This window comes from Dipodomys spectabilis, unplaced genomic scaffold (genome assembly GCF_019054845.1).
Source record: "Dipodomys spectabilis isolate Male_0828 unplaced genomic scaffold, ASM1905484v1 ptg000096l, whole genome shotgun sequence".
Classification (NCBI taxonomy): domain Eukaryota; kingdom Metazoa; phylum Chordata; class Mammalia; order Rodentia; family Heteromyidae; genus Dipodomys; species Dipodomys spectabilis.
This window is the reverse complement of record NW_024870773.1, coordinates 442501-457826: the sequence shown is the minus strand read 5'-3', so window position 1 is coordinate 457826 and position 15326 is coordinate 442501. Positions and strand designations below refer to the sequence as shown.

Sequence of the window (15326 nt, the reverse complement as noted above, 5' to 3'; positions counted from 1 at the left end):
TAACTCAATACTTCCTGTTCTTAGTTTTTCCTCAAGACTTGCACCTTCATTTTCTCTCAGTCAGTAAGGTTGTCCTAACTGCCTTCTTATAGTTCACAACTCACTCGCTCCCCCCAGCCCCCCTAGACTCTGCTCTTATTCTTATTTCCACAGCACATAAAATTTCTACTGTAATTTGACATCTTTCTTTTTCTTTCTTTCTTTCCTTTCTCTTTCTTTCTTTCTATACTACAGTTTGAATTCAGGGTGTCAGGATTCTAGACATGCACTCTCCACTTTATACATTCCTTTTTTCAGATAGGGTTTCATACTTTTTGCCCAGGCCAGCCTCAGACTACAATCCACCTAGCTATGCCTCCCACATAGCTGAGATTATACCTGCAAACTTACTACATCCAGTGTGTTTGCTGAAATGTGATCTGGACAACTTTTTCCAAAGGTTGACCTTAAACCATGATTCTCCCACTGTCAGACTCACAAGCAGCTGAGATTACACAAAAGCCATGGCCATAGCCTTCTTTGTTAATTACTTTTTTGGGGGGTCAGTTGTGGGAATTGAACTCTGGGCCTAGGCACTGTCCCTGAGCTCTACAGTAAGCTAGTACTCTGCCACTTGAGCTACAGTGCCACTTCTGGTTTTCTAGTGGTTTATTGGATATAAAAGTCCTTTCCTGCCCGGGCTGGCTTTGAACCATGATCCTCAGATCTCAGCCTCCTGAGTAGCTAGGATTACAGGCATGAGCCACCAGCGCCCGGCTTCTTTGTCAATTCTTTATGGTCCATCTCCCTACATCAATAGAATGCAAGTTCTTTAAGGGTAGAAATTATTATTTTGTTGCTACTTTTTCTTTTGCTGAAACAAGGCCTTCCTACATAGCCATGACATACTGCAAACTTACTATCGTATTTCATCTTACAAATACTAAGATCATAGATGGGCACCACCAAGCCCAGTATAGTTTTTTAAAGTAACTGTTTTATTCACTTAAACATGTAAGTACCTGAACAGTGTTTGACACTGCTTAAATGTTAAATTGGTATGGTGAGATAAACTGAGAAGGTTTAATATGACTACAGACCTATGTGTGTGTGTGTGTGTGGGGGGGGGTACTTGGGTTGGAACTCATGGTCTCAAGATTGCTAAGCAGGAGTTCTATAGCTTGAGCCATGCCCCCAGTTATCTACTATGGTAATTCTGACATTATTTTACAATGAAATCCCAATGTAAAATAAGTATACATCACACTAACATGCCTTAATTAGATGAACTAAGTAAATGAGCAACAATAATGTATAATGGACAAGAGTTAGAGCTTAGTAGTATAGTACTTGTATATTATGAATAAGGTCCTTAGTGTATATATGTATATATACATACTCTGTGTGTACATAAACACATATATGTATGCATATGTATGTATGTATATATTTGTGTTATAAGAACTGACCATCATGATACACTAATAACTTATTACTTAAAAGTGGTATCACTATTACTTATGAATCAACAACTACAAATGATAAGATATATGATAAATTGGGGGCTGGGAAGGTGGCTCAGTGGTAGAGCGCTTACCTTGCAAGCCTGAGGCCCTGGGTGCGATTCCTCAGTACCATATAAGCAAAAGGAAAAAAGCCAGAAGTGGCGCTGTGACTCAAGTGGTAGAGTGCTAGCCTTGAGCTGAAGGGCTGAGGGACAGCGCCCAGGCCCAGAGTTCAGGCCCTACAACTGGACCCCCCCCCCAAAAAAAAAAGATATGTGATAAATTGAGCTAGAAGTTTCAGAGGGTTAACTGTGAAATCTAATTCTAGTTTCCATGGTTCTTAAATTTTGGGCAAGTCATTATCAGTTTCATACTCTGGTGTGGTAAATTAAAGGCTGTATTACTAGCAGGAAAACTGATAGTGTATGCTTAGAGTGAAATTTATTACATGTGAATTACATATTCACAAAATGTTTTAAGATCATAAATCTGTAATACTAAATCAAATCACTATCAAGTATAACAGTAACATTACACAGTATAACCTGTACCTATAAGTAATCCTTGTTAACTATCATTATAAACTTTATGCTTTATTTTTCTAAAGGGGAAATAAAGTCAGCAGCAAATAAACTGTTTTGCTACTATAGCAGCTGTACATATGTAAGGTTACTGGAAAAAACGGGGAGAGAAATGTAGAAAAATGTATCGATAAACCCAAACTGCACATAATGTCTAAGTTATAAGGGCAAAATTTCAATCAAGTTATACATTAAGAGGATTAATAATTTGCTTTAAACAATCAACAAGGCAGAAGATAATCATTTTTAAAATACTTGAACTTCACTTGCATAGTATGTTTTTGTTGTTGTTGTTGTTATATTGTTTTTTTGTTTTTGCCGGTCATAGGGCTTGAACTCTGGGCCTTGGAGCTGTCCCTCAGCTCTTCAGCTCAAGGCTAGCACTCTACCACTTGAGCCACAGTGCCACTTACGGCTTTTTCTGCTTATGTGGTGCTGAGGCCTCAGGGCCTCATGCATGCAAGGCAAGCACTCTACCACTGAGAGGCCTTCCCAGACCCTTGCATAGTATTTTTGAGGCCTTGGGTTCAATCTCTAACACCACAAAGTTAAAAAATTAAGACAATATGTTAGTGCCTCACATCAGTAACCCAGCTACTTGGGAAGCAACGATGGGAGGCTAGGCCAGCCTAGGTAAATGGTGAGAACCCCACCTCAACAAAGCTAAGGATGGTGGTGTGCAACCTTCATCCAAGGTACAAGAGGCCTAAGTAGACTGTGCTGCCAGGCTGGACCCAGGCAAAAAGGAAGATCCCATCTAAAAAATAATCTACAGCAAAAAGTGCTGCAGTAGAGTGAAAGGGGAAGGAAAAAGAGAAAATCAAGCTAAAGGAAAACAAAGGCAGTGGTAAATATTTCTAAGAATGATATCCTGGAAACATTGAGAAAAAAATACAAAACGTGTTGTGTAGGTAACTAGGATTTGCTTGAAGTCAAGGCTTCCTGCTCTCCATGTGTTTGGGATCATATTTGGTACTCTATCACTTGAATCACTCCTCTGCTTCTGACTTTTGCTGGTTATTTGGAGGTAAGAGTCTCTTTGATTTTTGTCCTGGGGCAGCTTCCAAAACCACAAGATTCTCAGATCTCAGTGTCCTGAGTAGCTACAATTATAGGTGTGAGCCACTGATGACTGGTCAAAAACATATTTGAAGTGCCAAAGAAACATAATGAAGACTTTTAGCAACACAATAATGGAAGCAGAAATGAAGGTAAGATGAATGCCCAGAAGATCTAGAGGTCTAGCAAATCACTTAGGAGAAACAGGAGGATGGACTTAAGAGGAAATAGAATTTTAAACTGTGGCATTTTCTTCCGATGCTGATATACCAATGCTTAAAACACAAAATAAAAAGGTTGGCAGTGAAAATGACTGACCTCAACAGTGAAGAGGAAGAAAGAAGCATGTAAAATCAGATTAAAGAAAAAGCAGCAATTCTCAACCTCTGTCTTTAATACTATGCATGTATACAAAATAATCCTATAGCAAACCTGTCATTAAACATTCTTAACAGAAAAATCACTAACATAAAGTATTTGCTAAAGGAAGTAGCGCTGTGGCTCAACGAAGTAGAGCACTACTAGCCTTGAGTGAAAGAGCTCAGGGACAGCCCAAAGATCCTGAGTTCAAGTCCCATGACTGACAAAATAAATATAAGTAAACAGAAAAAAAAAGAGACAAGAAATATTTGGACTGGGAATGTGGCTTAGTGGTAGAATGCTTGCCTAGCAAGCATGAAGCCCTGGGTTTGATTCCATAGTACCACATGATCCATAGTACCACATAAACAGAAAAGGCCAGAAATGGTGCAGTGGCTCAAACAGTAGAGTGCTAGCCTTGAGCAAAAGAAGCTCAGGGACAGTGGCCAGGCCAAGTTTAAGCTCCAGGACTGGCAACAAAAAAAAATGTTTGCTATGGGCTGGAAAGGTGGCTTAAATGGTAGAGTGTTAGCCTTGGGCTGAAGAGCTGAGGGACAGCACCCCAGGCCCAGAGTCCAGGCCCCATGAGCAACCAAAAAAAAAAAAAGTTTGCTAGAGATTTTAGAAAACAAAGGTCAACTGGCATGGGAGGCACCTGCATTTTGTTCTTAGATTAAGGGAAAAAAAACACCTCAACTAAGAAACATAATATTACTTCCATGTATATAATTTTATAGATTAAGCTATGTCATATTTTATGATAAACTTATTTTTCTATTTAGTTTCTATATGCAAAAAAATAAAAACATAATTAGATGTGATTTCTTTAAGTTTATGCAATTTATCAAGACTTCTCTTGATAAACTAAATTTCCTGTAATTATATAAAATTGAAATATTTTTCAAAGTTCAAATTATACAACAAATAAAACTAGACCCACCTGTCAGACATAAACATCAATAAGCAGAATTTCCACATACATACAAACATATTTTCACATATGATTAAATGATGATGATTATATTATATACTTGTCTTCAATTATGAATTTTTTATGTGAATACATGATGATATTTAGTACTTACAGAAATTGAACATCCCTATTCTAAAAAACCCAAACTCCACAATACTCCTATTTCAGGAGTTTGGATAAGGGATATTCAATTAGTTAAGTAAGTCTTAGTAAATATTCCAAACCTGAACTCAATACTCCGAAGTACAACATTTCTGGTTACAAGCATTTTAGATAAAGTAGTAACTCAATCATCATGTGCTACATAAACACATAAATTCATTTAATTTTCACAACAATACTAAGAGACATGTAATACCTGTACCTTAATTTTATAGATGAGAACAGAGGCATAAGAAGACTAATTTGTACAATGTTACAAGCTATGAAGTGGGAGACACTAAGAATTTAAACTGAAGCCAAGTGTTACAACAGTTCACACTGAGCTGAATGACTAAATCATCACTAATGCAATGATTTGACATTTCCTTATACCTCAACTCTAGGCTCTGATATCATCATTCATACTTTTTAAAAGCTTAGCATAAAACTCTGGGACTATTAATATTTATGATCAATTAGATAAAATCTTACTTCACAACTGTATAATCATTAGGCTTTTTTGTTGTTTTGTACTGGTCTTGGGGCTTCACTTCAGGACCTAGTAGTGGTTCCTGAGCTTTTCTGCTCAAAGGTTGCACTCTACCACTCGAGCCACACCTCTATTTCCAACTTTTTGGTGAACTGGGGAGTTTCATGTGCTTTCCGTTTGGTCTGGCTTTGAACCAGGATCCTCAGATCTCAGAATCCTGAGAAGCCAGGATTGCAGGCATGAGCCACTGGACCCTGGCTGAAGCCATTAGTTTTATAATGTGTGTATGTGTGTCTGTGTGTGTACACACATACATTTTCTTTGGTACCACAAACCAAGTGCTTCAATGAATTTTTGGCAAGTTAAAATCCTCTAGAAAAACTGGAAACATTATTAGATCAGAGAAACAGCTAATGCAACAAAGGTCTTATTTACTAATAAAGTCATTTCATTTTTTTTTCTTTTTCGCCCAAACACTCCGTATTTCAGTGTCATACATAGAACAATAAACTACAGTTACAATCCAAATATTATAAAAAATAATCAGGTCACCAGCAAGCAGTCACAAATAAAGGTAGGCAAATAACCTGATAACTGAGGGTTATATTTTCTTTCATTTTTTAAAATTTTTTATTGTGAGAATACCGTACAGAGGAGTTACACTTACATGGGCAAGATAACGAGTACATTTCTTATCAAGCATTGTTGCCTCCTCTTTGTTTCCCCTTCTCATCCCTTCCCATACTCCCCCCTTCCCCCCGAGGGTTAAATTTTCTAAATAAATCGGAAGAAGCACATATGACACTTGAATCACAAATATAGTAAGAAAATAGCAGTATTTGTTCAATGCAATTATTAGTCTCATAATTTTCTCCCTCAAATGAGTATTTCTTTAGTATAAAAACTAATTTAGGGGGCTGGGAAGGTGGCTCAGTGGTAGAGCGCTTGCCTTGCATGCATGAGGCCCTGGATTCGATTCCTCAGCACCACATAAGCAAAAAGAAAAAAGCTGGAAGCGGCGCTGTGGCTCAAGTGGTAGAGTGCTAGCCTTGAGCTGAAGAGCTGAGGGACAGTGCCCAGGCCCAGAGTTCAGGACCCATGACCGGACACCCCCCCCAAAAAAAAAATTTAGAAAGTAACTTGGTTAGACAATCCATTGAAAAGGAAAAAGGCCTATGGAGCAAGGGTAAGTTCACGACCTGAATTTTCCTTCCTGTATTCCTTGGATTGGGCAATTCATATATCTCAGGCTTATTTTCCTGACTTTAACAAAGATAAAAATAATACCTATATGGTATTATAAGGCTAAAATAATGAGACAACACTTAAAAAACTCAGACACAATGGAATTTAATATCTGATTCTATATATTGAAATAATTTACTCACACTGACATTTTTAATCATTCAACTCAATATTTCTTTGCAATAGCTATTCTAACAATATTTAGGCTCATGCATATAAAACTTTTGATCCAAATAAAGCATTCAGAATTTTTTTAAAACAACTTCTAAGAATATAAACGAAAAACTTATTTCCCTGTCTAATTCACTCCAATATCCTTCTCTCTTGCTTCATGGAGGTTGTTAAACAGACTTTCAGCTGTTTTCCTTGTAGTTATTCTTAGGAAGAGAAAATAAATACTCTAAGAGTTGAAATCCATCTATGACATTTGACAAATAAAAGAACTTAGGGAATTCAGAGGAGAGAAAAGCATGTCTAGTGTCAAGGGAAGAGTAAGAAAAAAGCAAAGTGGTTCACATTAAGGTAAAGGACTTCTACGAGAACTAAAGAAAAAACAAGATAGCCACAGGGAAGTAAAGCACTAGAAACAGAAAAACCAGCATGAAAAAAAGCACAACAGGATTATTGACTAGTTTTATCCTAAGTACCGCCATCAAGATACATGGAGGAGCAAAACTGGAGGTGTACATAGCTGGTACAGCTAGTAGAGCATGGAGACAATCAAGCACCCATGCTTAGGAGTCTGGAATCACTATTAGATCTGAAATTACTATTAGATCTCATTAGCATTGCTCAAATTACAATTTAAAAATAGCTATTAAAACAATACTAGAAGGAGAAATGAATTCAGGATCAACTAACAGTTATGAAAATGGACTTACATATGATTAGATCTTCTTCCTCTATTTGTTTTCTTTCCTATGACTGGAGTGCCAAAATGCTCAGGGTTGGTGAGTGGGAGCTGGTCTAATGTCTGTGGGTAAGAACATAAACCCATCAAAAGTTATTACCTTGCAAGTGCTTGCTTCTTTTTAAACCAAATCAGTTTAGTATGTCCAGATTTTGAGATTAAAAATTTTCCCCATGGAAACAACACTTTCTAAATATTAAAAAAAAATCCTAGTTTCAAAGATTTTAGAATAAAGATGAGTAAGCCCCTTGCTGGGGGGAAAAAGGAAAAGAAAATCTGTCTGCTCTTCTACATGATTTCTAATTACCTGTTAGAAGACTACAGGTACTGATTAAAAAACAAAAACAGCTCTATAGAAAGATGTGTAAAATAATACCATCTATTTTATAAGGATCTAATTCCTAGGTTGGGGTCAACTGCAGTTCAAAACATTCCTTGTGCATAGGAAATCATGAAACAATCTAAAAACCAAAACTCTTAAAAAGTCACAAAACAAAATTACCAAGATAAATGCTAGTTACTTGAAGAGGCTCTATTATCATTTGGTAAACATTTCTGCAATAAACCTTTTCCAACCAAAATGTAAAGCATTAGTTTTTCTATGTTAAATTTCATTTTCTTTATCCATCTGCATCATTCAATAGTTTACTTGGTATGAGAATAATCAATAAGCGAACATTTCTTTCTTGTGATCAACTACGCAGTTCATATCAATGCCTTTCTTTACTCACTCTTATTCAAAAGCAATGATTCTTAGGCAATGATTAATTATAATGGTTGGAGGCAAAAAGAAAGTGTGATCATTTTTGAATGATATCTCATTTCTGAATGTCAGACACTTCATACATTTTTCTGACTTTGAAAGTTCCTGAAAAGGTTATACATGTACAAAGTTAAAGTAACAATTCAAAGATACTATTCTAATTAATACTGGCTCTGAATATCAATTTCTATACAGGCCTTATTTCTCTACATTATTAAGATTTCCACAGTTGCTTTTCCCTCTCATGAATCCCAATAGAATATTTGCTGCTGGAGATAATTTCATGAATACTAGAAAAAACAGATTCCTGGTCACACTGTCAGGATAGAAAGAAAGATGAGAAACTAGGGTAGGAAGACTACTAAGAAGTTACAAATCAGAATGGTATAAGAAAAGGTATCTTGGCTGGACACTGGTGGCTCACACGTGTAATTCTAGCTGAGATCTGAAGATCTTGGTTTGAAACCAGCCCCAGCAGACTTATCTCCAATTGATCACCAGTCAGAAGTAGAGGTACAGTTAACATGTTAAAGCAAAAAAGCTCAGGGATAGCACCCAAGCCTTGAGACAGACACACACACACAGACACAGACAGACAGACACACACACATACACACACACACATGCAGAGTACCCAACAACAGACTAAACAAATGTAAATATATAATCCTAGCGCACCTGGAAGGCTGACAAGGGGTATATCAAGTATGAAGCCAGCCCAGACTAAATAATGAGACTCTCTAACTAGGGGGAGAGGGAAAGATATAGATAGAGATCTAGATATCGGGCTGGGAAGGTGGCTCAGTGGTAAAGCGCTTACCTTGCATGCTTGAGGCCCTGGGTTCAATTCCTCAGCACCCATAAGCAAAAAAAAAAAAAAAAAGCTGGAAGTGGCGCTGTGGCTCAAGTGGTAGAGCGCTAGCCTTAAGCTGAAGAGCTGAGGGGCAGCACCCAGGCTCAGAGTTCAGGCCCACTATCGGACCCAAAAAAATAAAATAAAAAAACAAAACAAAACAAGAGATCTAGATATCAAGTATAGGTATATATGTTCCAAACAAAATGTTGGCAAGACCTCCACCAACAAAAAAGCACAACATGTTAGTTGGGCATTTTCACCTGGAAGGCACAGATGGGAGAATCTTAACCCAAAACTAGCCCTGGGCAAAAAGCTAAAGACCCTTCTGAAAAACAGACAAAAATCAGAGGGATAGAGAGCCAATGGTTCATGCCTATAATCCTTGTTACTCAGAAGGTTGAGATCTGAGGATCCCACTTTGAAGTCAGCCTAAGCAGGAAAGTCTGAGAGACTTTTATCTCCAATTAACCACCAAAAAGCTGAAAGTGGAGCTGTAGCTCAAGTGGTGGAGTGCTAGCCTTGAGCACAAAAGCATTAAGCAAAAAAGCTCAGAAACTACACCCAAGCCCCTGAGTTCAAGCCCCAGGAAGTGGAAGGGGAGAAGGTGGATTGGGAGGGTAGGGCTTCAATTTTATTTTTACACTGAAAATAATAAACTAAACCAGGTGCAGTGGCTTAAGTGTGTAATCTTCCTTCTTAAGAGGCAAAGATGGGGTAGGATGTTGAGGCCAGTAGGCACAAATGTGATGAGACTCCATTTCAATCAATGGCGGGATGTGATGACACATGCCTGTTATTTTAGCTACAGGAAAAGTGCATACCAGTGGCAGTGTACACCTGTCACCAACAGTTACATGAAGAAGCACAAATAGGACAACTTCAGTCTAGGCCAGCCCAGGTATAAAGCAAGAGCTTACCTTCCAGTAACAGGAGGAAAGGGGAAAGCACAGAAACAATCACTTTTGTATAACCAATAGGATATTCCTAAGATACATATATATGTATCCAACTATAAAGAATATGAGAGAGTCCATACATGGTGTTGCAGCACTTGGGAGGCTAAGGCAGAAGATCTTGATTTGACAGCTTAGGCTTCCAAAAAAACAAAAAATAGGAAATAGGAAGAGTACTAGATATAAATAACTACATACAAAAGATAAAAATCTGGGTCTGGGAATGTGGCTTAGTGGTAGAGTGCTTGCCTAGATGCATGAAGCCCTGGGTTTGATTCTTCAATACCACATTAACAGAAAAAGCCAGAGAGGTGTTGTGGCTCAAGTGGTAGAACACTAGCCTTGAGCACAGAGAGGCTCAAGGACAGTGCCCAGTCACTGAGTTCAAGCTCCAGGACAGCCCCCCTCACCCCCCCTCAAAAAAAAAATCCTAACATTTATGGGGCAAGAAATTCTTATCTTTCTAATTTAGCTTGTATAGAATCTAACCCAATGCAAATGAAATCAGGCAATTGGAGCCAGGTTATGGCACTCACACTTGTCAACTCAGCTACTTGGGAGGCTGAGATAGATAAGTTTCAAGCCAGCAGAAAAATCTATAAGACTAAGCTGGACGCAGTGTCAGTTGCTGTCATCATAACTGTGAAGAGAAGCCTACAACAGATGTATCTCACTTCAGACACATACCAGGCAAGAAGCAAGACCCCTATCTCAAATAATGAGAGCACAAAGGGCTGGAGGTATGGCTCGAGTAGTAGAGCACTTTGTCTAGCAAGCACAAAATGCTGAATTCCAAGTTAAATGCTAGTGGCTTATTTCTGTAATCCTAGCTACTCAGAAGACTGAGATCTGAGGATGGCAGTTTGAAGCCAGCCTGAGCAGAAATGTTGGTAGAATCTTATCTCACATTAACCAGTAAAAAGCCAGAGCTGGAATTGCAGTTATGGTTCAAAAGGTAAGATGTCAACCTTGAGCCAAAAAGTTAATGGCAACAATCCAGTGCCTGAGTTCAAGCCTCAGGACCAGCACGCACACATGCACACGCACACGCACACACACACCTGAGTTCAAACCTCAGTGTTGCCCAAAATAAATGTATAAACACTATATTGGAGGCAAAAGCTGTCCCAAACATAAGTCAAACACAAACTCTTTAGACGTTATTTACCATTAACTCCTCATTGTGATAAATTTTTAAGGATGGAAATTTCAAAATGATGTTATTTGGAGAACATTAAAAAAAATCTAGACCCACTTTGTGTTTAAATTGTAGGCAGATTATATGTTCCTCTAATAAATATTAAAGCTGCTCTCTTAAAAGCAGATGCTTCAATTACTGTGATTTCTATTTTAATAATGTTATTTCAATTATTACAGGAAAAAACTTCTTAAGGTTTGTTGAGGAAAAACATACTGATTTTTGAACAAGAGAATTTCCTTATTATATAATGTGTATAAAGTAAAACAAAAACAAGGTATTTTGTCTGTAGCTTCAATACATCTATGCCCAGCAAAAGGACTATTTCAAGAGGTAGGTAAGACTGGGGAAAGGCAAAATACTCCTCATCTTAGACCTAAAGAACAAAACCCACAGACTCCTAGAAGCTATATTAAAGGAACAAAGAACATGCCTCGGAGGGAAATGTGTAATGACCCGTTACTGAAAGCTGGATACAGGAAATATGAAACTGAAATCTTCTATAACTTTCCTTACAGAATTTTCAGTTGCTTGTAATAAAAAGCATACAAAAAAAAAGATGATGCATCTGATTTTGGATAACTCTAATTATCAATGCTCCGTACAAACACCTAAATTGTTCAACAAATGGCTATGCAGTGGGTAACATGCAAATATAAACTCAGTAAGGCTGGAACAAGTGATTATTTCAGTTTTGAGAATTTAATGTGACTTGTCATATCATTATGAAAATCTATTTGCAGCTTATTGACAATAACATGACCAACATATTGACAGTAGGATATAGCTTCCTTCTGAAACACGAAATTATTACTAGTATCAATATCCTGAATACCCTTTCAGAATATCCAGTAGAGAGGGTACCACTAGCCCAGCCTGTACAGCCCTGGCCAACCCCAGCTCTGCAGGAAAATATAAAATAAAGGGTAATACATGCATAAATTCACCTGTTTGAATACTCCTGACCATGTTTGCACAGGACTTAGTTGAGAAAATTTTTAAATATTTTTGATGACTTAAATGTTTTGTCTCCTATAATAGAGGGAATATTATGCAGATATAAATTCCAGATCTGCACACAACATGTGATATATAGGAAGGGAGTAACAGAATCCTGTATTAGCATTCTAATTTTCCTCTAATAAAACACAAAGAAGCCAGGTGTTGGTGGCTCATGCCTGGAATCCTAGCTACTCAGGAGGCTGAGATCGGAGGACTGTGGTTCAAAGCCAACCTGGATAGGAAAAGTCCGTGAGACTCATATTCAATTAACCACCAGAAAAACAGAAGTGGCTCTGTGGCTCAAGAGGTAAAATGCTCACCTTGAGCTGAAGATCTGAGGGACAGTACCCAGGCCCAGAGTTCAAGCACCACAACCGACAAAAAAAAAAAAAAGTAAATACACAAAGAAAAGTGCACTCCTGCATAGACACAAAAAGATTTACCCTGCAAGTACAAAAAATACACAGCTATACTATTTCAGCCTACAGTTGTCTTATGAACAATTCCAATTTAAAATTCCTGTTTTTTTTTTAATTTTAAATTTAAATTTTAATTTTTAAATTTTTTTAAATTATTATTTTAAGCAGGGCACCAGTGGCTCATGCCTGTAATCCTAGCTACTCAGAAGCCCGAGATTTGAGGACAGTGGATCAAAGTCAGCTCGGGCAGAAAATTCCTGGGGAGATTCTTATCTTCCATTAATTGAAACCCGGAAGTAGAGTTGTGGCTCAAGTGGTAGAGTGCTACTCTTGAGCACAAAGAGGCTCAAGGACTGTGCCCCGGCCCTGAATTCAAGCCCTACAACCAACCAAAAAAAAAAGGCTGGCTAACATTGTAACCAAATACAACCTAATCCTGGGACTGGATGTAAATTGTCAGATTTGAAATAATAAATTCCTTAATGAGTGCAATTAATTAATTAACGAAAAACCAATTTGAAAAAATTACTATTTTAGTTATTTCTATACAACATCCTCTCCTCCAAATCCTTCAATTAGACAAAAAGCCTTCAAAATCTTTAATTCTCTGATTGAGAATGACTGTAACAGTTTTTTTTGCCTAATGGAAATGAAGTTATACATAATAATTACACAGATATACTACTTCATCATTGTACTTGCTACAAAGTATTTAGTTTCCTATATTTAAAAAATTTATTAATGACATATTTATTAAAGGTTTTGTATAGAAAACACTGTTGGGATGAAGAAGACCTGTCAAGATGAGGAAATCCACCATCATTTCCCCAAAATAGCTTAAAATCTCTTAGGGAAAGCAAGTAACACAAAGATCATAAAACAAGAATGGGCAAGTAAAACAGGATCAAAGACAGAGATCAAACTCAGAAGGAAATCTCATGAAATATATCCTAGAGTTCCAGGGAAATATGTCTACTTGTTTAAGAAGTAATGTTCTAACAAGTAGAGAGGGCCCAGCAGAAACCAAGGAAAGTGTAAGAATAACCTGAAAATATCAACAAGTCTATTAAGGCAGAAATACAACCAAGTGGCAGAATAAAAGACTATTAATAATATATTGTCCCAAATTCTAAATTTTAAAGGAAATTAAAGCTATTGTCAAAACCAAAACAAAATTTATAACAGTTTAATAAATAATATTAAAGTGCCTCCCACTGACCAGTTCTAAGTGGTACCTAGAAAAGAAATAATAGTTCAGCCACACTAGGCACCAATTATTATCAATAAATTGTATTAGAAAATATAACACCACATGAAATAATGTCTAATTTTAAATGCTGAATTGCAATCGCATTGATTTACAAAGCTTCATGAACTCTTAATTCTTGGTACCATTTTCAAATGAAGAGCCTTTCACGTACAATTGGTTTGTCCAATTGTGCCAATTCCTTTCCTCATCAGTAAGTTGAGGAGAGACTCTAACAACATACATAAGCACTCTCATTTATTCATTCCTACTGAATGCCAGTAACTAAGAACAAATGGTAAAGAAGACATAAAGTTCCTGCTCTTGTGACACATTCTAGTGAGAGCATCACATTATACATAAAAAGAAATACAGGTAAAGAAATAATGTCCATTCTCAGAAGCTACAGACTGTTTGGACTATCTTTATATCCTTTAACTTTTACAAAATATGGGTACATTAACAAATCAAACAATACATTTTGTAAGTATTTACAAATTAAAGAAGTCTATATAAAAAAAAAGACTTAGAAGCTGTAAATCCTATCATTTTATAAAAAGTGGAAGCAGGAAAAATGGAGTTCAAAGCCAGTTTGAGTTACATGGCAAAACTGTGTTTCAAAAAACTGGAAAAAAATAGCCAGGTGCCGGTGGCTCATGCCTGTAATCCTAGCTACTGAGGAGGCTGAGATACGAGGATCGCAGTTCAAAGCCAGCCCGGGCAAGAAAGTCCGTGAGAATCTTATCTCCAACTAACCACCAAAAAACTGGAATGGTGCTATGGCTCAAGTGGTAGAGCTCTAGCCTTTGAGCTGAAATGCTGAGGGAGAGCGCCCAGGCCCAGAGTTCAAGACCCACGACCAACAAAAAACAAACAAAAAACCATTGGAAAAAAAATAGTGCAACGATATCAAAATCTGTAATCCTAGCTAACTCAGGTGATGGAGACCAAGAGGATTTCAATCCAAGATCAGTTTGAGCAAAAAGTTGGCAAGAATCCATGTAAGTCACCAAGCCAGGTGTAGTGGTGTGTACCTATATACCTAGCTACATGGATCATATAAGGAGGAAAACTGTAGCCCCAGGTCAGCCCAGGCAAAAGGTGAAACCCTATATAAAATAAAGGACAGAGGCATTGCTCAAGTGGCAGATCAGTTGCCTACCAGGCACAAAACTCAAAGTTCAAAACCCAGCATTACCAAAAATAAAAGTGGGGAACAGAACTAAAGAAGCCCACTATTTTCTCTTTTCCTTTGTGCAAAAATACTAAACTACTTGTAAGAAAGAAAGAAAGAGAGGGGGAGTAAGGGAGAGAAAGAAAGAGAGGGGAGGAGGGAGGGAGGTAGGAAGGGAAGGAGGAAGGAAGGAAAGGAAGGAAGGAAGGAAGGAAGGAAGCAAGCAAGCAAGCAAAGCTAGCTGATAGCTGTACCTCACAGATCTCAGAATGATGGTATATGTGTGAATGAATTTTCCTGATGAACAAGTACAGCAATTACGTTTAGAAAATGAAACCTCCTTCCCCCATCGCGCATCCCCCCCCCCCCCCCCCCCCCCCCCCCCCGCAAATACAGACTATTGAAACCTTCTCGCTTATGGTGTGCTTACTTACTTCACTCTCAGCAAAGTGCCTCTCTCCTTTCAGGCATA

General features: G+C 37.6%; 1 protein-coding gene across 6 annotated transcripts in view; it reads right to left on the bottom strand.

Annotated features, from left to right (window-relative positions):
• Positions 1-15326, bottom strand: part of Arid4b (AT-rich interaction domain 4B) — a 117139-nt gene that overhangs the window by 64911 nt on the left and 36902 nt on the right. For all 6 annotated transcript variants that reach the window (XR_006148363.1, XM_042685924.1, XM_042685928.1 and 3 more), the window contains exons 6-7: positions 15289-15326; positions 7215-7306 (exon numbers count right to left, since the gene is read on the bottom strand). The exon at positions 15289-15326 is cut by the window's right edge and continues 42 nt beyond it. Coding sequence is in view for 5 of the 6 variants with exons in the window: in XM_042685924.1 (XP_042541858.1) it covers positions 7215-7306; positions 15289-15326 (130 nt within the window). In the remaining variant the exon portion in view is untranslated. The remainder of the gene's footprint in view (positions 1-7214; positions 7307-15288) is intronic.